Here is a 23,199-nt window from a genome sequence, read left to right as displayed (position 1 = left end):
CAAAGACTTGCTCATCTCCCAAACTGGTCAAGATCTCCTTATGGTCTCTATCCCTTTCCACTGCATGGCCACTTTTAATGCTAAGAGAAGGAAGCTTCAAGAGGAAGAGAATGGTAAGTGGTCAAATGTGGCCACTCAATGTACATTCCATTTTGAGTAGTTTTTTGTGTAAGATTTGAGATATGAGCCAAGGTTTATTTTTTGCCTATAGATAATCCAGTAGCTCCAATACCATTTGTTAAAAAGACTATCTTCCCTCCATTGAATTGTTTTTTTGCACCTTTGTCAAAAATTAGTTGACCATATTTGCATGGGGATATTTCTGGATCTTTATTCTGTTCCACTGATTTTTGTGTCTATCTCCCCATTCATACCACAAAGTCTTGATTACTGTATCAATGTAGTAAGTCTTGAAATCAGGTAGACTGGTCCCTCCCACCTTACTCATCTTTGTCAAAATTATTTTAGCTTTGTCATTTCACGCAAACTTTGACAATAAGCTTGCCTCTATCTACAAAAGATATTTGCTGAGATACAAACTGCATTAAACATGTGTATCAATTAGGGGAAAATTGATACATTACTATGTTGGGTGTTTCAATCTGTGAACATGGTATGTCTCTCCACTCACTTAGATCTTTGATTTCTTTCATCGGCATTTTGTGGTTTTCACCATATACATCTTGTATATGTTTTCTTAGATTTATGCCTATGCATTTAAAAATTTTTGTATCATGTACATATGTTCATTACTAGTACGTAGAAAAACTAACTTTTTTTATATTGGTCTTGTATCTTGCATTCTTGCTGAATTCACTTCTTTGTACTAGGAGATTTTTTTTTTTAAGAGAGAAAGCACAAACAGAGGAGAGGGCCAAAGGGAAAGAGAACCTTAAGCAGGCTTCATGCACAGCATGGGGCCTGACATGGGGCTTGACCCCACAACCCCAGGATCAGGACCTGAGCAGAAGCCAAGAATCAGATGCTCAACTGACTTAACCACCCAGGCGCCCCCTAAGAGTTTCTTGTTTTTGTAGATTCTTTGGTGTTTTTTACATAGACCATCATGTCATCTACACGTAGGGACAGTTTTATTTTTCCTTTTTAATCTATATGAACTATATCTATATTTCTATCTAATTTCATTGTTTATAGTGCTGGCTAGAATTCTCTTTATTGAACAGCAGTGATAACAGTGGACATCCTTGCCTTGTTTCCAGTTGCAGGGAGAAAGCATTCAATCTTTTTTTTTTAATGTTTGTTTATTTTTGAGAGAGAGTGCACAAGCAGAGAGAGGCAGATAAAGAGGAAGAGAGAGAATCCCAAGCAGGCTCTGAGCTTGTCACTACAGAGCCTGATGTAGGGCCCAAATCCACAACCTGTGAGATCATGACCAAAGCCAAAATCAAGAGCTGGATGCTCAACCAACTGAGCCACTCAGGCACCCCAAGCATTCAGTCTTTAATCATTAAGTCTTCTGTGAGCTATAGATTTTCACAGGTGTTCTTTATTAAGTTTAGGAAGTTAACTTTTATTCCTACTTTTCTGATAGTTTTTATCACAAATGGATGTTGAATTTTGTCAGATGCTTTTTTCTGCATCGGATGATATGATTATGTGATTTTTCTTCTTTAGCCAGTTAATATGGTGGATTAGATTGGTTGAATTTTCAAATATTGAACGAACACTGCATCCCTGGAATAAATCCCATTTGCAGGGTGTAGAATTCTATTTACATATTGCTGAATTCTGCTTGCTAATATTTTGTTCAGAACTTTTTTCTTTTTAATATTTTGAGAGAAGGAGAGTGTGAGTGGGGAGAGGGGTAGAGAGAGAGGGACAAAGGATCTGAAGCAGACTCAGAACTGACAGCCCAATGCAGGGCTCTAACTCATGAACCGCAAGATCATGACCTGAGCCAAAATCTGATGCTCAACTGACTGAGCCACCCAGGCGCCTCTTGTTATGAACTTTTTTATCTATATTCATGAGGGATATAACTCTATAGTTTACTTTTTTTGGCACTGTCTTTTTTTCTGGCTTTGATTTCAGAATAAGACTGGTTTCATAAAATGATTTGGGAACATTTCCTTTTCTTTTGTTTTCTGGAAGAGATTGGCATTAATTCTTCTTCAAGCTTTTATATGGTAAAGTTCTTTCGCTTTTAAAACTAATGGTTTCAGGGGCATCTGGGTAGCTCAGTCAGTTAAGCGTCTGGCTCTTGATTTTGGCTCAGGTCATGATCTCAGAGTTCATGAGTTCAAGCTCTGCATTGGGCTCTACACTGAGAGTGTGGAGCCTGCTTGGGACTCTCTCTTTCTCTGCCCCTCCCTTGCTTGCTCTCTCATGCCCTCTCTCAAAATAAATAAATAAACATTTTGAGAGAGACAGAGATCACTCGAGTGGGGGAGGGGCAGAGAGAGGGGGACAGAGGATCTGAAGCCAGTTCTGTGCCGAATGCAGAGGGGCCAGCATGGAGCCCGAACCCACAAACCATGAGATCATGACCTGAAGCAAAGTCAGACACTTAACCAACTGGGCCATCCATGAGCCATCCATGTGTCCCTAAAATTTTTTTATAAGTTTATTTATTTATTTTGAGAGAGAGCAGGGGAGGAACAGAGAGAGAGAGAGAATCCCAAGCAGGTTCTGCACTGTTAGTGCAGAGCCCAATACAGGGCTCGAACTTGTGAGTCCTGAGATCATGACCTGAGCCAAAACCAAGAGTCAGACATGTAACCAAGTGAGCCACCAAGGCACCCCCCCAAAAAATTTTTTTTAATCATGGTTCTGGGAGACCCAGTCTGGACCAAATAAAGCTGAATGAGTCTCAGGGGTTAGAGCTTCAGTGCAGGTGCTTTTCAAAAGCTCTGTCAATGAGCTTATTCGTATGCAGCCAGCTCTGGAGCTGAAATGTGGTGGTGGCCTTGAGGCAGACATGGGAGAGTGAGTTGGAGCAGAATCCATCTGAATAATGATACGGACTCAACAACTGTGAGGCTTCAAGAATTTGGCTGTGTGAGACATGCCCCAGGAGCCCCTGATACCTTTGGGACCATATGGTATAGTGGGGACAGTTGTCAGACAAGACATTTGGGTTTGACTTGGCTACTTAGAAGTCATAAATTCCTCACTTAGTGGTTTCCGCTTTCTCAGTGGTAAAATGCCACTCCTCAGGTTGTTTTGGGACTTAAACAACACAGTAGATAGGAAAATGCTTCAGATCCTACATGCCATTTTGGGAAGGTAGACACTGATGTTTCTTTGGGCCCCAAATTCGCCCTTACTGCCACTGTGTCACGAATCCCAGTAAGTCCTACTGTAAGGTCAGTGGGAGGCTTGTGACCCCAGCTGGCTGTAGGACCAGTGTTCTCAGGCTTTGGAGAAGCTTCTTCCCCTTCCCTGCTCACTTACTCTGCCCATGGAGTTTGGACTCTGATAGGAAGAAGTGGGACCTTGGTTACAGTGAAAAGGGACTTTGACCTTGACCGGTGCCTCCCCTTCACCCTCCATAGGAACATGCTTGCCAATTCAGGCAGCGTGAGGATCCTCATCAAGGGAGGCAAGGTTGTGAATGATGACTGCACCCATGAGGCCGACGTCTACATTGAGAATGGCATCATCCAGCAGGTGGGCCGGGAGCTCATGATCCCCGGAGGCGCCAAGGTGATCGATGCCACTGGGAAGTTGGTGATCCCCGGAGGCATCGACACCAGCACCCACTTCCATCAGACCTTCATGAACGCTACCTGCGTGGACGACTTCTACCATGGGACCAAGGTAATGCTCCTGTTTGATGAAGGTGCCTTCCCTTTTTTGGTTTCTTCTGTTTGTGGGGCGACCCTAGACTAGACCCATGAGAACAGGATGCCCCTGCTGTATTGCTACAAGGAGATGGGTGCTGTCAAGGGGCCACTGTGGCAGCTGACACAGGAAATTCCAGGCTAGGTGTCATAGATCTCCATGACTTCCAAAAGGAGCTATGTAGGCCTGTTTTACTGATCACATCACTTACTTGTGTACCGAGGCCAGGAACTGATTTTATTTTTATATTGTTATGTCATGTAATGCAGACCTAGGAGAAGAAGAGAATTATGGCTGGCGTTTGTTACTATGCATGTATGTGACAGGAAGTGTGGTATTGATCTGCTGGAGACCTTTACAGATGATCAGCTAAATTAATTCTCCAAAGACTGTGAAAAATAGATATGCATCTTCTAGATGATTTTAATGGCGGTAATTATGAAACAGACATAGCTAGCTGTCTTGTCTTATCTCTCCTAGCTTGTTCATTATTTTTTAAAACAGCTGGAAAAAAAAACCCAGTAGTGGGGCCTCTTTTAGAGGGAGTTGTCAGTGATCGAGCTGGGCCAGAGCTGCGGTATTGTTCCTGAATGCAAAATACGAAAACCGAATGAATTAGGAGGAAATTACATTTTGCAAAAAAGGTCACGTGTGGGTTATTTTGTCCCTCTGTGCTCCAGAACCTCTGTTATTGCTGTCATTCCTCTGCGTTGTAATCACCTGTCACAGGCCGGCCACTCCTTGAACTCCAGCCTACGGGCTCCTTACGGCCTCGACAATATTCGTCTGCTTTCCCAGATCCTGCCACTGACCAGAAACCAGAATACCTACCCAGCAAATGTTTGTTGACTGAATAAGTGAACAGTGCTTCTCTGTGTGGGTCTCGGTACCCAGCTATACATCAAAGTTACCTATGAAGATTTTTTTACCTTTTAAAAAAAATGTTTATTTATTTATTTTTGAGAGAGAGGGAGTGTGCATGAGCAGGAAAGCAGTGGAGAGAGAGGAAGACAGAGAATTTCAAGCAGGCTCTGTGCTGTCAGCGCAGAGCACAATGTGGGGTTCAAACTCATGAACCATGATGAGGTCATGCTCTGAACTGAAATCGAGAGTCAGACACTCAACTGACTGAGCCTCCCAGGTGCCCCTGAAAATTTTTTTAAATGCAGAATTAAATCAGTTTCAAGGACCACAAGTCCCTGATCCTGGAGGCAGCCCCTTATACTGTCTGACTTACAAAGAACTTGGCCTCTAACCCACTCCTGGGTAGCTACCAGTCCAGGAGCTGTAGTCAATCCTCTGTCCTACTTTGGCCCACAGCCTCAAATCCTCATGGCCCTCCCCACTAAAATGATACCTCTGCTTTACCAGGACTTGTCAGGAAGCCCTTCTCCTAGGCTTAGGTGTCTCTTCTTAGAATCCATTTTCCTGGTGGTTCAGGAGCTCCTACTAGGCAGCGACTGACGAGGGGCTCTGCAAACCCACCCCTTTGGAGCCTGGCTGGGGCAAGCAGAGGCTGGCCTTGGGGTCACAGTTCCGTGGGATGGCCCACCTCAGGCAGTTTAAGGTCTCCCTGAAGATAGGTTCCCATTCTGATCCAGGAGCAGCAGACCAGACCCCTGGATGGTCACAGTAGCCATGGCCCAGGTGGTTCTAAGGCAAGAATGGGCTCAGGACTAATACTCTAGAATCTAGGGCCAAATCTGCCTCCTCTAGCAGAGCCCAGAGAAGAAAGGCAGTAGGCAGACCCTCCCTACCTTCTCTTCTGAGAACTCCCCCACAGCCTGTGAGTAATGCTTCACTGATGAAATGGGGAGCCTCAGCCCCATCAACTTTTGCAGGGTTGTTGTGCAGGGCACACTAGTGGCAGGACCTTTTTGAAGGGAGTGAGCATATCCATTTTGCAGTCCCCAAGTACAGGAGCCAGGCCAGGCCTGTTCGGTTTGTGGTCATTGTATTGTTATTTTTGTTGAAGCAGAGTACATGTACAGAGAAGTACGCAAATTATAAGTACACAGAATTGTCACAACTGAACACACCCTTGTAATCGGTACCCAAATCAAGAAACCAGACATTGCCAGTGCCAAAGTGCCCCACCTGTGCCCCCTGCCAGTCACTGCTTCTTACCAAGGATAGCCACTATTCTGACTTCTAATACCATTGTTTAAAAAAAAAAATTTTTAAAGACAGCTTAGCAATCCCTATCAAAGTAACACCAGCATTCTTTACCAAGCTAGAATAAACAGTCCTAAAATTTGTATGGAATCAGGAAAGATCCCGAACAGCCAAAGCAATCCTGAAAGAGAAAACCAAAGCTGGAGGCATCACAATCCCGGACCTCAAGCTGTATTACAAAGCTGTAATCATCAAGACAGTATGGTGCTGGCACAACAACACTCAGATCAATGGGACAGAATAGAGAACCCAGAAATGGACCCATGAACATGACCAATCAATCTTTGACAAAGTAGGAAAGAATATCCGATGGAAAAAAGGACAGTCTCTTCAACAAATGGTTTTGGGAGAACTGGACAGTGACATGCAGAAGAATGAGCCTGGACCCCTTTCTTACACTGTACACAAAAATACACTCGAAATGGATGAAAGACCTAACCATAAGACAGGAAGCCATCAACATCTTAGAGGAGAAAACAGGCAACAACTTCTTTGACCTCAGCCACATCAGTTTCTTATGTGACCCGTCTCCGGAGGTGAGGGAAACAAAAGCAAAAATGAACTATTGGGACCTCATCAAGATTTTCTGCACAGCGAAGGAAACAATCAGCAAAACTAAAAGGCAACCGACAGAATGGGAGAAGATACTCGCAAATGACATATCAGATAAAGGGCTAGTATCCAAAATATGTAAAGAACTGTTATCAAACAGAACACCCAAGAAACAAATAATCTAGTGAAAAAATGGGCAAAAGAATGAATAGACACTTTTCCAAAGAAGACATCCAGATGGCTAGCAGACACATGAAAAAATGCCAAACATCACTCTTCATCAGGGAAATACAAATTAAAACAACAACGAGAAGCCACCTCACACCTGTCAGAATGGCTAAAATTAACAACTCAGGCAACAACAGATGTTGGTGAGGATGCGGAGAAAGAGGAACCCTCTTGCACTGCTGGTGGGAATGAAAACTGGTGCAGCCATTCTGGGAAACAGTTTGGAGGTTCCTTAAAAAATTAAAAATAGAACTACCCTATGACCCAGCAATTGCACTACTAGGTATTTATCCAAAGGTTATAGGAGTGCTGTTTCGAAGAGGCACATGTGTCCCAATGTTTATAGCAGCACTATTGACAATAGGCAAAGTATGGAAAGAGCCCAAATGTCCATCAATGGATGAATGGATTAAGAAGATGCAGTTTATATATACAATGGAATATTACTCAGCAATCAAAAAGAATAAAACCTTGCCACTTGCAACAATGTGGATGGAACTAGAAGGTATTATGCTAAGTGAAATTAGTCAGAAAAAGACAAAAATCATGTGACTTCACTCATGTGGAATTTAAGATTCAAAACAGATGAACATAAGGGAAGGGAAGCAAAAATAAGATAAAAACAGAGAAAGAGGGGTGCCTGGGTGTCTCAGTTGGTTAAGCATCTGGCTTCGGCTCAGGTCATGATCTCACAGTTTGTGGGTTTGGGCCCAGCGTCGGGCTCTGTGCTGACAGCTAACTCAGAGCCTGGAGCCTGTTTCAGATTCTGTATCTCCCTCTCTCCCTGCCCCTCCCTGCTTGTGCTGTCCTTCTCTGTCTCTCAAAAATAAAAAATATAAAGAAAGAAAGAAAAAAATTTTAAAAACAGAGAAAGAGACAAAGAACAAATACAAAGAACAAACTGAGGGTTGCTGGAGGGGTGTTGGTGGGGAGATAGCCTAGATGGGCAAGGGGCATTAGAGAGGCACTTGTTGGGATGAGCACTTGGTGTTACATGTAAATAATGAATCACTAAATTCTATTTCTAAAATCATTATGTTATACTATATGTTAATTAACTTGGATGTAAATTAAACAAATAAATAAAAAAATTTTAATTATGGAAACTAAAAAAAGAAAAAGAAAAACAGCTTAATTGAGATATAATTCATACATCATACAATTCAGCCATTTAAAGTATAGAAGTTGGGCATCTAGGTGACTCACTAGGTTAAGTGTCTGACTTGATTTCAGCTCACAGTTCGTAGGATCGAGTCCCAGGAGTCAGGATCTGAGCCCTGAGCTCCAAGTCAGGATCTGACAGGATCTGTGAGGCCTGCTTGAGATCCTCTCTCTGTCTTTCTGCCCTTCCCCAGTTGTGCACGTACTCACTCTCTCTCTCTCAAAATAAATAAATAAACTTTAAAGTGTAGAAGTCCATGGTTTTAGGTATATTCACCATAGATTGGTTCTGGCTGTTTATATAAATAAAATTAAGTGGTTTACACCTTTGCATTAGCTTCCTTTGCTCAGTATTATTTTTCTGAAATTCATTCACTTTCACTGCATTCTAGTTTGATGTACCGCATACTACTGATCAATGCCAATAATATCGGTGCTATGAATGTTCTTGTACATCTTTTGGCAAATGTATGATCACATTTCTGTTGGGCACGTTCACAGGAGTGGAACTGCTGGGCCATAGGGTACACATGCGCTCAGCGTCAGGACAGACCACCAAATTATTTTCCCAACTGATTATAACAATGTATACTCCCAGCAGTAATATAAGAAAGACCATAGTATTTACCATCATCATAACTCGGATTACCACTGGGGTCCCTACTGGGGTCAATTCTGAGGTACACTCAGACCTTACACCCAAAATTGTAGCTTTCTGGCTCCCATCTCCACTTGGGAGACCTTTTGTCTGAGGTTGGAGGCCACGCTGTCACCACGCTGTCTACCAGCCTCTCTTAGGGCAGGCTGGCCTTCTTTGTCTTATTTTTCACATTGTCATCTGCCGGGACCTCATTAGCCAGGGGTGACAGGTTTTTCCCCTGAGAGCCTTTAGCTCTTTATAGCCGATGAAAACCTCAGCACAGGCATCTTTGTGCAAGATGGTGGGTAACTCCTGATCTTTTCCAGGCTTCTTGTCCATGGGAGCCGCTGCCTCTGCAAAACACATAAAAGCCCCTGTGTGATTTAAGGCCCCCCAGGGCATGTCAGACCCTAGGTGCGCAGCATTTAAAGGCCCATTGATCCTAAGCCACCCTGGCTACTGGTGTCCCCTACTAACCCTTTGTTATGTCCATACTAGACAAGATTGGATCTTGACGTCCCCATCGCTTTTCAGCCTTTTGGCTAAGATCAAGGGTAGGATCTTGACATCCTTGTGCTCCAGCCCTTATACTGAGGCTCTGTTTCCAATCGTAGTCCCTGACTCAGTCTTCCCTGGATCCCAGCTACACACCCTGCCCGATGTTCTGCCACAGGCTCCCAGCCTCCCAAGAGCTGGCTTCTTGCCCCAGTACTCCCGCCCCTCCGTTCCTGGATTTCCCCTTCACCTTGGTGCTCCTACGGGGGACACCTGGGCTTCCTCTTTCTTCTAGTCGCTGACAATCTCCTGACAAGAGGAAAATGCTCTCCTCTTGCAGTGCTGCTCCAGGGACATGTCGATTTAATTATTCACACGGTCTGTGACAGTTGTTCAGAGGCTGATAGACCAACGCTGACCTACTTTGTACATTCTACAAAAGGTAGCAGTTGATTGGCTTTAAGCATCTGGGTTTATAATAGAATAATAATCCTAACGAAAAGCTCACCCAAGTGATTAGCCTAGTGAGAAAGAGAGATCAAGTTGCATCTTTTTGTTCGTGTCCAGCAGATCTGCGGGGCCTTGAACTCTGCACTCCCTGAGTTATTGCGTGCCTGTCAATTTGGCGGCAGTGGCCAGGGCTGGGAAAACAAAACAGTTGAAAGCCTGGCTCTTCCGAGAGCATCTGGGTCTCCATTGTACTGGGTCTAAAGGGATTTCTCTAGCACTTTAACACAGCTTTCAGACGCTGTGGCAGGCGCTGCCTGGCTCCCCTGGCTCCGCATGCTAGCTCACAGCAGGGCCCTTGATCGCCCTCCCCGCCTCCTCTCACCCTCCCAACCTGCAGGCTCCGCCCTCCCCGGCACCAGAACCTCTGTTTCCCGGAAGCAGAGCACCGAGACCACCTGCTTGTTAATAATGCAGACCCCATTGAAGAAGGAGGTTATCTCCCGCGGGGAGGCAGGGCCAGGATTTAAGACGGGTCATGAGGTCTTTTATTATTCTTAACTTACTTATAAGTTATATTTATTCTCTTGTGTGTAGCTAATGCTACATAATGAAGAACGTTAATACAGGCTCTTGGGCTCCACCCCATCAACGGCTCTACGCTGCAAAGTGGGAGTATTAGAATCGGGCTTTTTAAACTAGAGGCACAGCCCCTTCACTAAGATGTTGATAAAGGGGGCAGGCATGGGCAATCGGAAAAAGCTTCCTAGATGTCTTTCTGCTTCCCGCTTCTTCAAAAATATATTAAAAGCCACCGTCTAGGCCAGTGGATTTCAACCCTTAGAAATAAATTACATTAGAACGACCTTGGGAATTTAAGACACCAGTATCCAGGGCCCATGGCAGACTGGTGAAATCTGTGTCTCTAGGTCTGCCTCTTCCTCCATCAGTATTTTTTTAAATGTTTATTCTTGAGAGACAGAGAGAGACAGAGCATGAGTGGAAGAGGAACAGAGAGAGAGGGAGACACAGAATCCAAAGCAGGCTACACACTTCCATCTGTCAGCACAGAGCCTGATGTGGGGCTTGAACCCACAAACTGTGAGATCATGACCTAAGCCAAAGTCGGACACTCAACCGACTGAGCCACCCAGGTGCCCCATCATCAGTATTTTTTTAAAAGCATCCCTGATGATTCTAATACTGCCAGGTGAATTAATAAGGAGCTTTCTCCGCTCCTTTAAATAGTACATTTCCTGGCTGTTCCTCCTGCTGAGCTGACCCTCACGTCCCCTTTGAAAGCTGGGGACTGCTTTGCCTGCCCTTGCCAGTCTAATTTATTTGCTTCTGTTCTATTCACATTCCAGGGTCTGATCGATGGGCTCCCAAATTCCAGCCTGGGTCCTAGAATGCCTGTACTTGCTAGATTTCGCTGGCCTTGTGTCCGCCCTTCCTGTCTGTATCCCATTGACATCATCAGTGAGTGCGAAGTTGGCCGTGGTAGAAGGGTCATTAAACGGAAGTCGGCTGGGTCTATTCCTCTCCTTTGAGGGCCCAGAGGCTCCCTCTCGCCTGTGCCAGGGCCATCTGGTCACAGACAGCCTCCCATTAACTCAAAATCAGCATCAGCAGGACATCTATTCTTTTCTACAAGAGAAGCCAAATCCAAGTAAAGCGCGTGGGCCAGCATGAGATCAGCCAAGGGGCTGTTCGATGCCATAAATTTGGAGAGCCTGCCACAGCTCCCCCCTCCATGGAGGGTCCTGACCCGCCCTCCCCTCTGTCACTGCAGAGGACTGGGCCCTATCTGGCAGAGTCCTGAGATATGACAGACTAGGACATAAATTCCTTTTGGTGTCCAGCCTACCAACATCCTTACCAAGGAGCCCATTTATGCACTGGGAAGACTGTTTTTCTACTTTGTTTTTGAAATTTGCCCTTTTGAAATTAAGCCTTTAAATGCTATTCACTTCCTTCCTTCCTTTTCTTTTCCCCTTGACTCCAGTACTCTGTCCATTCCTGTTTAATTCTAGCCAAATGTTTTTCCAGTCTTTTATTCTGCAGTAACACTCCCTGCTTATTGGGACCCAGATAAGCAGGCTTATTAATTAATGTTCCCAAGTTCACTTATGTCTTCCTTCTTGTAAAAAGCTGGAAGGTACCTTCGAAATCTAGCTCTACCCTCCCATCGATGGAAAATGCATGGGTTGCCCCAAGTCTCAGAGATAATTGGGCTAGACTGCCAGCGACCTCTCAGGGGGGGCTGCATACAGATAGATTCCTTGACACCATGGCCTGGACCAGATGAAATCCTTACAGAACTGACGTACAGCGCACAGACAGCGGAGTGCGCTCTTTGCCTTCCTGAAATGGTGGCTTCATAAAACCCCACTCGTCACTGAAGGAGTAACATCCTCCTTAGATGTTGACAGTTTCTGCCACTTACAAATGGGTGTTGTAGGGCTTAAATGAGGGTGCATGAGAAACACTTCCCACAGTGCCCGGCACAGAGCGCACGTACGATACATGATAAATGTGGGTCCCCAGGCTGTGACTACCTGTGTCCACCCTAGGCCTGGCCCTGGCTCTGTCTTCAGTCTCTGGGACCCACCCATTTTAGCTTTGCGGTGAAACCGTTCTACTGTCCATCCAGTGCCCGTGCTGCCTGGGTCCCTGGCTTTGCCAGCAGGGCATCCTGCCGGGCCTTCTCTCAAAAGCCACCCTCCTCCCAGCGTGTGCTCCTGGGCCAGGGGCTGCCACACCATGCCTGTTCCTCCTGCAGACCTGCCCCTCTCTGGCATGGCTGTGCTGGTCGGGATCGGCACAGCTGGGCTCCTCTCCCTCCTCTGAGTCACTCCCGGTCACACTCAAGATCTCCATGAGTGCCTCATGAAGTGGCTTCCCCTTCTAAGCCACCTGGACGCCCTCCCTTCTCCTGCCTCTCCCAGTGGGACCTGGCACCCTAGCGAGGGTTGTACTGGACTTCCACTTCCTAACAAATTAAAGCAATACCTATTTATTAGCTCGCAGTTCTGTAGGTCAGAAGTCTGGGCACAGTGTGACCGGGTTCGCTGCTCAGGGTCTCACCAGGATACAGTCAAGGTATCTGCTGGCTCCTTTCTCATCCGGAGTTCAGAATCCTGCCAAGCTCACGTTGTCTGTGGCAGAATTCAGTGGCTTGCAGCTTGAGGGCTGAGGTCCTTGGCTCCTTGCTGGCTATCAGCTGGGGGCCCTTCTCAGCTCCTCGAAGCTGTCACCATTCCTTACCATGTGTCCCCCTCCATCTTCAAAGCCAGCAAGAGACTTTCACTTTGAATCCTTCTGCTGTTCCAAATCCCTCTGACTTCGCATCTCTTTTGTCAGAAAGAACTCTACCCCTTTAAGAGCTCATCTGGTTAGCCTCAGGCGCACTGAGATCATCAACTGTGCCCTGTAGCATAACATGAGTAATGATGTCCCATCTTATTCACGGGGCCCCTCCCACACTTAATGGGAGAGGACGTACAGAGTGGGGTTCACTGGGAGTCGCCTGCCTACCATTGGCTTAGGGGGATCATGTGCAAAACCATGGCCATCCTATAGACATGTTGCCCGGTTCCATCTCCACCTCACCGATTTTGCTTAAACTACTTAAGACTCCACATTTACATTTTTTTTTAAATCAAAAATCACCTTGGCCACCCCTCATAGCTCTCTGCCTCAAGTCATGCTCCTGTTGGAGACCCTGTTGTCTAAGATGTCAAGTTTGGGTGACTGGGTCTTCACCCTGAAGAGCTCCCCATCTGACCTTATGTCTCCATCCCGTCCCCCTTCCCAGCACGTGCCCATGTATCAGCAAGGTGGTTTTCTCTCCCTGGGAGCATCCCACGCTCCCCGCTGCTGTGCCTTCCCACCATCCATGGAAACCTTCAAGGCCTACCAGATTCCTGCCACCTTCTTCCTCCAGCTAATTCAGACCCTGGATCCCACTCTCTCCTCCCCAGATGAAATAATTTGTCGTCTGGGGCTTTCAGATTGTTTCGTGTGGAAAGTTTGTCTTCCAGCTAGACTGAAGAGTATTCCAGGGGCAGAGACCTCACTTTATATTTAACTCATGGCCCACCACAGACCTACATAGCTTTAAACAGAGGAGTTGTTCTCAGAAATCGGTGAATGTCAGCAGCATGGTAGTAATGAGCCAAGACAGGGGTAGACCACTCGAAGCTGCATTTCAGCTCCATGTTTACCAGATGTGTGATTTGGACAAATTCATCTCTCTCTGCCTCTCAATTTCCTTCTCGGGAAGTGGAGATTATAATCGCATTGTATGTGTGCGGATTGAGTTCCTATTTGTAAAGAACTTAAAATACTACTTGGTGCTTGCTGAGGACTATATGAAGGTCCATTAAATCAATCCATCAGTCACCCAGTGGTGCTAATCAAGGACCAACCCTTGGAAAACGATTTGTACAGTTTACAAATGAAACAGGAACTAAAACATTGGATTCTGTTTCTACTGTCAGGTTAACTATGTGTTGTGTTTTACATTTCAAATGGAGTCTGATAGTCATGGTGATGAATTCTAGATAATTTTCCCTCTTTTTTCTTTCTCTTAAAAGCAGAAATAGCCAGTCAAACTCTGCAGGCATTCAGAAGCTATTTAAAGATGTCCTGCTTCAGATCAGTTACCTTGTTTAACAAAACCTTGCCAGCAACTCTCATTCTACGTCTACCTTAATTGGGAGGCAAAATGTAGGCCAGGTTGACCCTTCTTAGAACAAATGTAAGAGGAGATCTATCTTTTCTTATATGTTTTATATCTAGTATTAGAAAAAAATTCCTATGGTGACCAGGCAAATGCTCAATTTCAAGAATACTGTTGGCAAAAAATTGATCTATACAGAAATTACTGCATCTTAAAACCCTTGGTTCAGGAATAGAAATAAACACCCCTTCTGTGATCCCAGACATACTGGAAACCTTTCAGACCTCATACGAGAAGTTCTGCTTTTATATTCTCATAATTTGAGGTTAAAAAAAGAAATTAAAGATGAAAAATACATCCTCTCCTGTATGTATATTTCAGTGACTCATGTCATAAATGAGTGATATATTTTTTCCTTTTCTTTCTTCTTTTCTTATAACGTGCATATTTTTTAATTGTTTAAGAAATAGTTGAACACAGGGGCGCCTGGGTGGCTCAGTCAATTAAGCATCCGACTTCGGCTCAGGTCATGATCTCATGGTTGGTGAGTTCGAGCCCTGCATCGGGCTCGGTGCTGACAGCTAGCTCAGAGCTTGGAGCCTGTCTTCAGGTTCTGTATCTCCCTCTCTCTCCGACCCTCCCCTGATTGCGCTGTCTCTCTCTGTCTCTCAAAAATAAATAAAATTTTTTAAAAATAAAAAGAAATAGTTGAACACGGCCTTTTGGAAAGCTTCAAAAATCTTTTTTTCTTTAAGTTTATTTATTGAGAGTGAGAGAGGGCACACGTAGGGTGGGGAGAGAGAGAGAATCCCAAGCGAGCTCTGTGCTCCGAGATTCACAGACTGTGAAATCATGACCCAAGCTGTAATCAAGAGTTAGACAGTTCACCAACTGAGCCACCCAGACTCCCCCAAAACTTCAAAAATCTTAATTGAAAATGTCTCTTTTCCCAAACCTCGCCGTGGTTGCCTCTGATCTGAAGTTGCCATATTCCTGTGTTGAATGTGAGATGTGTCCTAGAATGCCACACTCACTGACAGGTAGAAACGTGTTAAGATGTCACGTGTCTTCCCCCGGTGGTTTCCGCCTCACAATTCCCTCAGGTTATCACTGCAGCCAAGTGCATTTTTTCTCCTTCTGATCGCCTTTATTTCTTGTTAATTAAAAAATAGGAGCTATAGTGATCCTTAATTAGTGAAGACAACACTATGGGTCAACCTTAGTAAGAACTTTCTCACTGATCAGTTTTTATCTCTCATACACACATGCACACACTTTCACATTCTCACACACACGCTCAATCACACACACACAATTTTAGAGCTAGAAGCGCCATTAAAGATTAATGAATCCAACCTCTAATCCATAAATAATTTTCATGTTTAGATTTAAGCTCTCCACAGTATTCTCAATATTTAAAAATAAAAGTAGGGGCACTGGCTGGCTCAGTCGGAAGAACATGTGACTCTTGATCGCAGGTTTATGAGTTCGAGCCCCACATTGGGGGTAGAGATTACCTAAATAAAACTTGAAAGAAATAAAAACTAAGTTAAGTTAAGTTAAAATTAAACAACGTATATTGGTGAACTCTATTTTGAGGAGGAGTATGAACCGTATAAAGAAGTCCGTGATTAGGTAACCTAGGAAACCACCTTTTTTTCTTTTAATCTGTGTTTGGTTGGTTTTTTTTCTTCAACAAATTGATTAAGACGTGCAATAAGCCGAACATTTTTAAAGTCTATAGTTTGACACATTTTAACATGTGTGTACTGTGACACCATCACCCTTACCACAATCAACATATTTGTCACCCCCAAAAGCTTTTGTGTCCTTTGTAATCCTTCTCTGCCCCCAGATGACCACTGATCCGTTTTCTGTCACAAGAGACTAATTTGCATTTTCTCATGTTTTAAGATGAATAACACAGTATGTATTCCTTTTTTGGCCTGGTTTCTTTCACTAGGCATTATTAAGGTTTTGGTTATTGCAGATAAAGCTACTATGAAGATTTGTGTTTATTTCCCTTACGTAAGTACCTCGCAGTGGAGTGCCTAGGTCATATGGTAGGTGTATATTTAGCTTTTTAACAAATTGCCAAACTAGTTTCCGAAGTGGTTGTAACGTTTTATATTCCTTACGGGCTCCACATCTTTGCCATCTTGTTATGATCAGGTTTGTTTTGTTTTTGAGAGTGAGAGCAAGACAGAGGGAGGGAGAGAGAGAATCTTAAGCAGGCTCCATGGTCAGCACTGAGCCCCATGCAGGGCTCCATCCCATGACCCTGGGATCATGACCTGACCCGGAAGTCTCCCAGCCACGAGTCTTTTTAATTTTAGTCATTCTAACAGGTGTGTAGTGGTACCTCATTGTGGGCTTTTTGTGTTTTGTTTTTGTTTTTGTTTTACTAGGTCACCAGTTCGTTGTAAAAGGATATAACTCAGGAACAACCAGATAGAAAAGATGCATAGGGCAAGATTGTGGGAAGAGGTGTGGAGTTTTCATGTCGTCTCCGGATGCACCACTGTCTCTACATCCCCACATTTCACCAACCCAGAAGCTCTTCCTTGTGGTTCTAATTCAGATTTCCCTAATGGCTAATGTTGAGTGTCTTTACATGTATAGATCCTGTGTATCTTTGGTGAAGTGTTCACATCTTTTGTCCATGTTTTAATTGAGTTGTTAGGCTTTTTTATTAGGTTATCAAACTTGTTTATATATTCTAGTTACAAGTCATTTATTGGGTATACGTTTTGTAAATATTTGCTCCCCAGTCTGTGACTTACCTCTTCATTTTCTGAACAGGGTCTTTGGAAGAGGAAAAAGATTAAAAAAAATTTTTTAGAGAGAGAAATAGAGAGAATCTCAGGCAGGCTCCATGCCAAGCACAGAGCCTGACGTGGGGCTCCATCTCACAGCCGTGAGATCATAACCTAAGCTGAAATCAAGAGTCGGACGCTTAACCAACTGAACCACCCAGACACCCCAAAAGTTTAAAATTTCAAAGTCCCAATTTATTGATTTTTTAAATTTTTATTTTATTTCTATTTTTTTAATGTTTTTTTTTTATTTTATTATTGAGACAGAGAGAGAAACAGACCTTGAGGGGGAGAGGATCAGAGAGAGAGGAAGACACAGAATCTGAAACAGGCTCTAGGCTCTGAGCTGTCAGCACAGAGCCTGATGCGAGGCTCGAACCCACGAGCTGTAAGATCGTGACCTGAGCCTAAGTCGGCCACCCAACCAACTGAGCCATCCAGGCACCCCAGTTTTTTTCTTTCATAATTTGTGTTTTGCATTGTGATCAAGGAATATTTGTGAAATTCAAGGTCACTAAGATTTACGATATTTTCCTTTAGAAGTTTTATAATCCTAGCCCCTACATTTAGGTCTGTAATCCATTTTAAGTTGGTTTTGTATATGGTATATGGTAAGGGTGAAGGGAGTTTTGTGTATGGCTGTCCAGTTATACCAGCGCTATTGTTGACAAGATTATTCCTTGTCAAAAATCAGTTGACCATCTATGTGTGGGGTCTATTTCTGGATTCTCTTTCTTATTCTTTTGATCTATTTGTCTATCTTTACCCCAATACACCCTATCTTGATGATCATCGCTTTACAGTGTAAGTCCTCCAGCTTTTTCTTCTTTCTCAAAGTTCTTTCGGCTGTTTCATCTTTGGGAGCAAACTTTTTTAGCGCAGGCTGTAAACTAAAAACTGAAGAGAACTGTACACTCAGTGCATTAATCAATCAAATACTTGGTAAACATTCTCTCCCCTTAGCGTGATCTCTTTCTGTTAGCTAAAATTTCAGACTTTTCTTTAGGGACACCTGGGTGGCTCAGTCGGTTGGGCATCTGACTTCAGCTCGGGTCATGATCTCACGGTTCGTGGGTTCGAGCCCCGCATCAGGTTCTGTGCTGACAGCTAGCTCAGAGCCTGTTGCCTGTCTTCGGATTCTGTGTCGCCCTCTCTCTCTGACCCTCCCCTGCTGTCTCTGTCTCTCAAAAATAAACAAAAAACATTAAAAAAAATTTTTAAGATGTTTATTTAAAAAAAAAGACTTTTCTTTAGAATGTTCTCAAGCTGGAGGGCGCTTGAGTGGCTCAGTTAGTAAGCATCTAACTTCAGCTCAGGTCATGATCTTGCAGTCTGTGAGATCGAGCCCAGCATCAGGCTCTGTTCTATCAGCTGAGAGCCTGGAACCTGCTTCAGATTCTGTGTCTCCATCTTTCTCTGCCCCTTCCCTGCTCATACTCTGTCTTTCTCTCTCAAAAATAAATAAACATTAATTTTTTTTTAATTTTCTCAACTTGGGGCTCCTGGGTGGCTCAGTCAGTTAAGCATTCAAATTTTGATTTTAGTTCAGGTGATGATCTTGTAGTTCATGGGGTCCAACTGCACATCAGGCTCTGTGATTACAGCCTGGAACCTGCTAGGGATTCTCTCTCTCTCCCTCTCTCTGCTCCTCCTCTACTTGTACTGTCTCTGTCTCAAAATAAACTTAAAAAAAAAACCATAAAATTTTCTTAAGTTATTGGAGGCAGGGTGGGGGAGGAAGCTATTGGGGTGTGTGTGTGTGTGTGTGTGTGTGTGTGTGTGTCTTAAAAGAAACTTTATTGGGTGTTGGGGGTCCAGGTGAGGTCATTGAGGATGTTGTCCTCCATGAAACTGGGCTACATATTCATGTAGATGTACTGTCTTCACATGATCCGTATCTTAATGTGCAGTAAATTGTGATGACGTCATGGGGAAAAGCCATGCAGCTCCCCCTCGGCCTTGTAGCCGGTCAGTGGCAAATAGGGGAAGGCCGGGCGGTGGCGAGCAAACTGGAGGAGTGTAAAACTTCAGTGGACTAGAACTGCAACCACTGAGCCGTCGCCACCCCATCCTTGCCCCAGTCAGGTTTCCATTCTTTTTGATTCTCTCCTTACCACCCGGCCTGAACTGGCCCCAGTCACTTGCCAGGTGTAAGACACTCTAGAACTCGTGTTTGGGAAAGCACTTGAGCTCCAAATCTCTACACCCTAGACTTACTGGACCATCAAAGAGCATTTTTTTTTCCTGCTGCGTGGAAAATACAGTGTTCACAATAGAGCACATTGAGCCTCTGACAGACTCTGGGGTCCCAGGCCCCCGAGTGGCTCCTGGCGGTGCATGGCTCGCCACAGGACCCATAGATGAGCTTCTGTCCCCTGCCTCCTACAAGAGGGGTGTGCTGAGCTGTCAGGCCTGCACTCAGGCCCATTAGTCAGAGCACTTCTCCATCCATGATCCACTTATTTTGATCTTTAGAGTCCCCCGCCCTTACTGTTATCTTATTATCCTTCCTTTCCGGAGGGGAGGCCGAGTCTCAGAAGGGTGAAATACTTACCATCCATGCTGATCGGTGCAGGGACAGGTCTGCCTGTCTCCCAGCCTTGACTCCAGCCCCATTCCTGGACGCCATGTACCCAGGGAAGTCCCAAGGCAGCCTCCTTCGGCAGTTTGATGGCATTGTTACCACTTAGCTTTGGAACCAAAATGAGAACTCCCCCACATCAGAGTAGACGAGGGAAGGAGAGCCATGTGGGTTACGTGTACTTTATTTGTGGATTGTTGATAAATCGCTCCTCTCTGGCATCCGTGGGCAGCCTCAACTTGTAATAAAGATGGTCATGCCCTGCTTGCCTGTAAACTTTCCCGCTTTGGGATTAGAAGGGGCTTTGCTGAGGAGGAGGATGACAAAGGGCCTCTCTGTGCTGCTCTATTTTAGAATGGTTTCCCCAGGCCCCTTGGCTTCTCAGAAGCTGGCAGCCACATTCTCTCTGCCACATAACTCCCTTTGAGGATCATCTCCGGTCTCCATGGTAACTGCATGTCGGGAGACAGGCTGCTCTGTGCTCTGGCTTTGTATTAAACACAATGAATTTAAATTGGATGCTCAGCAGTGAAGATAATCATTCTGGATTAGAGAGAAGCCTAGAGCTCCTCATTTCATAATTTTGGATGTTGGCACAATTCTCAGATTTAGCCCTTTAATTCAAGCCCAAGCCCCACCTACCCCTCTGTTTCTAAACTGCAGTTAGGTCCAATTTCATGTGGGCTTTTCTCCATCTTTTCTCAGAGGAATCTCGGAGCCAGGGAGCCCCTCAGTCAGACCAGGGCTCTCCTGAGCTCTAGAAGGGGCGGCATAATGTAAAGGAGAACTTGGGGGCTCTAGAACCAGATGGACCCTCATTCACTCTGGCTGCGTGATTTCCTCTGAGCCTGTTTTTTTCTTTTAATTAAAAATGTTTAATGTTTATTTATTTTTGAGAGAGAGAGACACAGACAGAATATGAGCAGGGGAGGGGCAGAGAGAGGGAGACACAGAATCTGAAGCAGGCTCCAGGGTCTGAGCCATCAGCACAGAGCCTGATGCAGGACTCAAGCTCATGAACCATGAGATCGTGACCTGAGCTGAGGTCAGACACTTAACCAGCTAGGCCACCCAGGCGCCCTTACCTGTTTTCCTATTTATAAAAGGAGAGGAGTAACCTCTACCCTATTGAATCATATTTTTAAATATTTTATTGTGATAAACTTACCGTTTTAACCATTTTGGAGTGTACAGCTCAGTGACATGAAGTGCATTCATAATGTTGTCACTTCAATAATCCATCTCCATAATTTTTTCATCTTCCCTGGCTGAAACTCTGTACCCATTGTAAATATAACTTCCCCATTCCCCTCTCCCTGTCCAGCCTCTGGCAACCACCATTGCACTTTCTGTCACTATGAATTTGACTGCCGTAGGTACATCATATATGTAGGCTCAGACAGTATTTGTTCATTTGTGATGGGCTTATCTCACTTAGCATAATGTCCTCAGGTTTCAACCATGTTGTAGCACGTGTCAATTTCCTTCCTTTTTAAGGCTGGATGACATTCATATATGCCACATCTTATTTATCAGTCTATCCAGCATTGGACACTTGGGTTGATTCTACCTTCTGGCCGTCATGAATAATACTGCTATGTACACATAGATCTGTCTGAACACTTGCTTTCAATTAGAGACTCATTTTGAAGATCAAATAAGATAAATGTTAAGGGTCACCTAGGTGGCTCCGTAGGTTAAATGTCCGCCTCTCAATTTTGGTTCAGGGCATGATCGCACTCTTCATGAGTTTGAGCCCTGCATCTGTCAGTGCAGAGCCTGTTTGGGATTCCCATACCCTACTTCTTGCGTGTGTTCTCTCTCTCTCCTTCTCTCTCTCTCAAAAAAAATTTTTTTAAAAAGATAATAAATGTTAAGAACACTGCACACACACAGTAAGCCATCAGTAAATGTTAATTTCCCTCTGGAATGTGAGTTCAGGCGGCATTAAACTGCTACAGTGGTCTGCTGGCTTCAGTGAGAATGATGTCACTTTCTACTGAGCAAGCTGCTTCTGTGTCCCCGCAGCATGCTCATCTGTCATGTCTGGGAATTAACACGGTTCGTTCCATGGTTTAAAGGAAATGTCTTCACCGTGAAAGCGTGCAATGTCTCGTGCATGCCTTCACATCCCCCCACCAGTCGGTATTCCTGTGCTCCCAGCTCCAGAAACGACAAGATGTTAGGGCTGATGTATATACTCCCTTATCGGTTGTCTATTTTAAGTATTCCCTCTGGGAGACCCCAAAGCCAGGGTGACATCACCCCAGGCTATGAGAGTCTGTGCTTACTAACTGTTTCATAGGTGTCAGATCTGTTCTTACCATTGCAGAAGAGAATGGGATTTGGAGTAAAAATGCCTAGATCCCAGTTCTGGTCCATCTCTAAAAAACCGGGGTGATGAAAACATCCACTCATGTGGTGTAAAGATTAGAGGAAAGGACTTTGTTGTGCATATGACCCACTCCAGGAGCAGCCCGTGCACCGGGGGAGAAAGGGACCAGGGACCAGAGCTGGGGTGCAGCTCTCCAGGAAGATTTTCCCTGGGTCTAGTTTCATCCAAAGACCCAATAGTAGGGGTAACTCTCCACTGCCTTGGGTACCTGCAGGGGAGGGAATCCCAGAGCTCAGGAACTGTCTTTCCCTGGGGGTGCCTCTGGAAGTCGTCCTTCCAGGCTGGCCCCCTAAAGGGTCAGCGCCCCTTTGTACTTAGGAATTTGAGACGAAGGGGAGGAAGAGGAGGAGGAGGGCGGCTCTTGCTGCTCTTGCCGGCCTCCTGACCTGTGTGCACCCCAGCTGCTCCCTGCAGAGGGCTGTCTGGCTAGTGCTTGATCACCAAGGCTGGCCAGGGGAGGGGAGATGGGGGTCCCACACTGAATCCCAGCCCTTGTCTTACTCCTCAGAGGTGCTGCTGCTGATGTGTGCGCCCAACCTACCTGTTGAGCGAGAGCCAGACAGGCTTACGTCAGGGCTTCACGGGCAGATGTGTTTGTCACTGTCCATGAGACCTCAAAACTGCCCTGCTTTGTTCACTTCTGGGGAGGGAGAGCTTAGGCTTCCTGGAGGGGGGAGGGAAGGAGGGGGGACGGGGCGCATCTTAACCTCTGTGGCAGCTCCCCACTCCTTGAAGCTGGTGAGTCAGTTTCAATTTCTTGCCCTGGTAGGAGGGTTTACTTGGCTCCCGTAACTCCACACCAGCCTGGTCTTCCTCTTCCCTCTTGGCTATCCTTCCCCGTGTTCTTCCTGGACTTATTATCTTCGTCTTAGTCCCCTTGAAACGCTGCCTCTCAGGGTCCTGTCCAAGGTCATCTCCTCCTACTCCCCAACTCCCCATGTTTCCCCAGGTGACCTGTTACCAGTGACTCCCACATTTCACCTCCAGCTTAGACACCTCTGTGCGCCCCCTCAAATTCAACACATCCCTAAAAGAGGAGCCCCCATCCTCTCGAGCTGGAGCTCACTCCCCCAAGAGCCAGAACTCGATTCAGTCCGCAAGGCTGAAGAGTTCAGGCTTCTCCCACCAGAGAGCCTGCTCCCCCCACCCCACCCCCACCCAAACTGCTAACAAACATAAAAATGCAAATGTCACCCTAAGTCCCAACCGAGCTCTGGGCCA

The 23,199-nt window shown here is 45.2% G+C and overlaps 1 protein-coding gene across 1 annotated transcript in view; it reads left to right on the top strand.

The window, feature by feature from the left end:
• Window positions 1-95: 95 nt before the first annotated feature.
• Window positions 96-23,199, top strand: part of DPYSL5 (dihydropyrimidinase like 5) — a 60,157-nt gene continuing 37,053 nt past the window's right edge. The window contains exons 1-2 of the mRNA XM_029938126.1: window positions 96-113; window positions 3,516-3,780. Coding sequence (XP_029793986.1) covers window positions 3,520-3,780 — 261 coding nt within the window. The 5' untranslated portion in view covers window positions 96-113; window positions 3,516-3,519. The remainder of the gene's footprint in view (window positions 114-3,515; window positions 3,781-23,199) is intronic.

Source organism: Suricata suricatta, chromosome 4 (genome assembly GCF_006229205.1).
Source record: "Suricata suricatta isolate VVHF042 chromosome 4, meerkat_22Aug2017_6uvM2_HiC, whole genome shotgun sequence".
In the NCBI taxonomy this organism is placed as follows: Eukaryota; Metazoa; Chordata; class Mammalia; order Carnivora; family Herpestidae; genus Suricata; species Suricata suricatta.
This window is presented reverse-complemented; position numbering and strand designations above follow the sequence as displayed.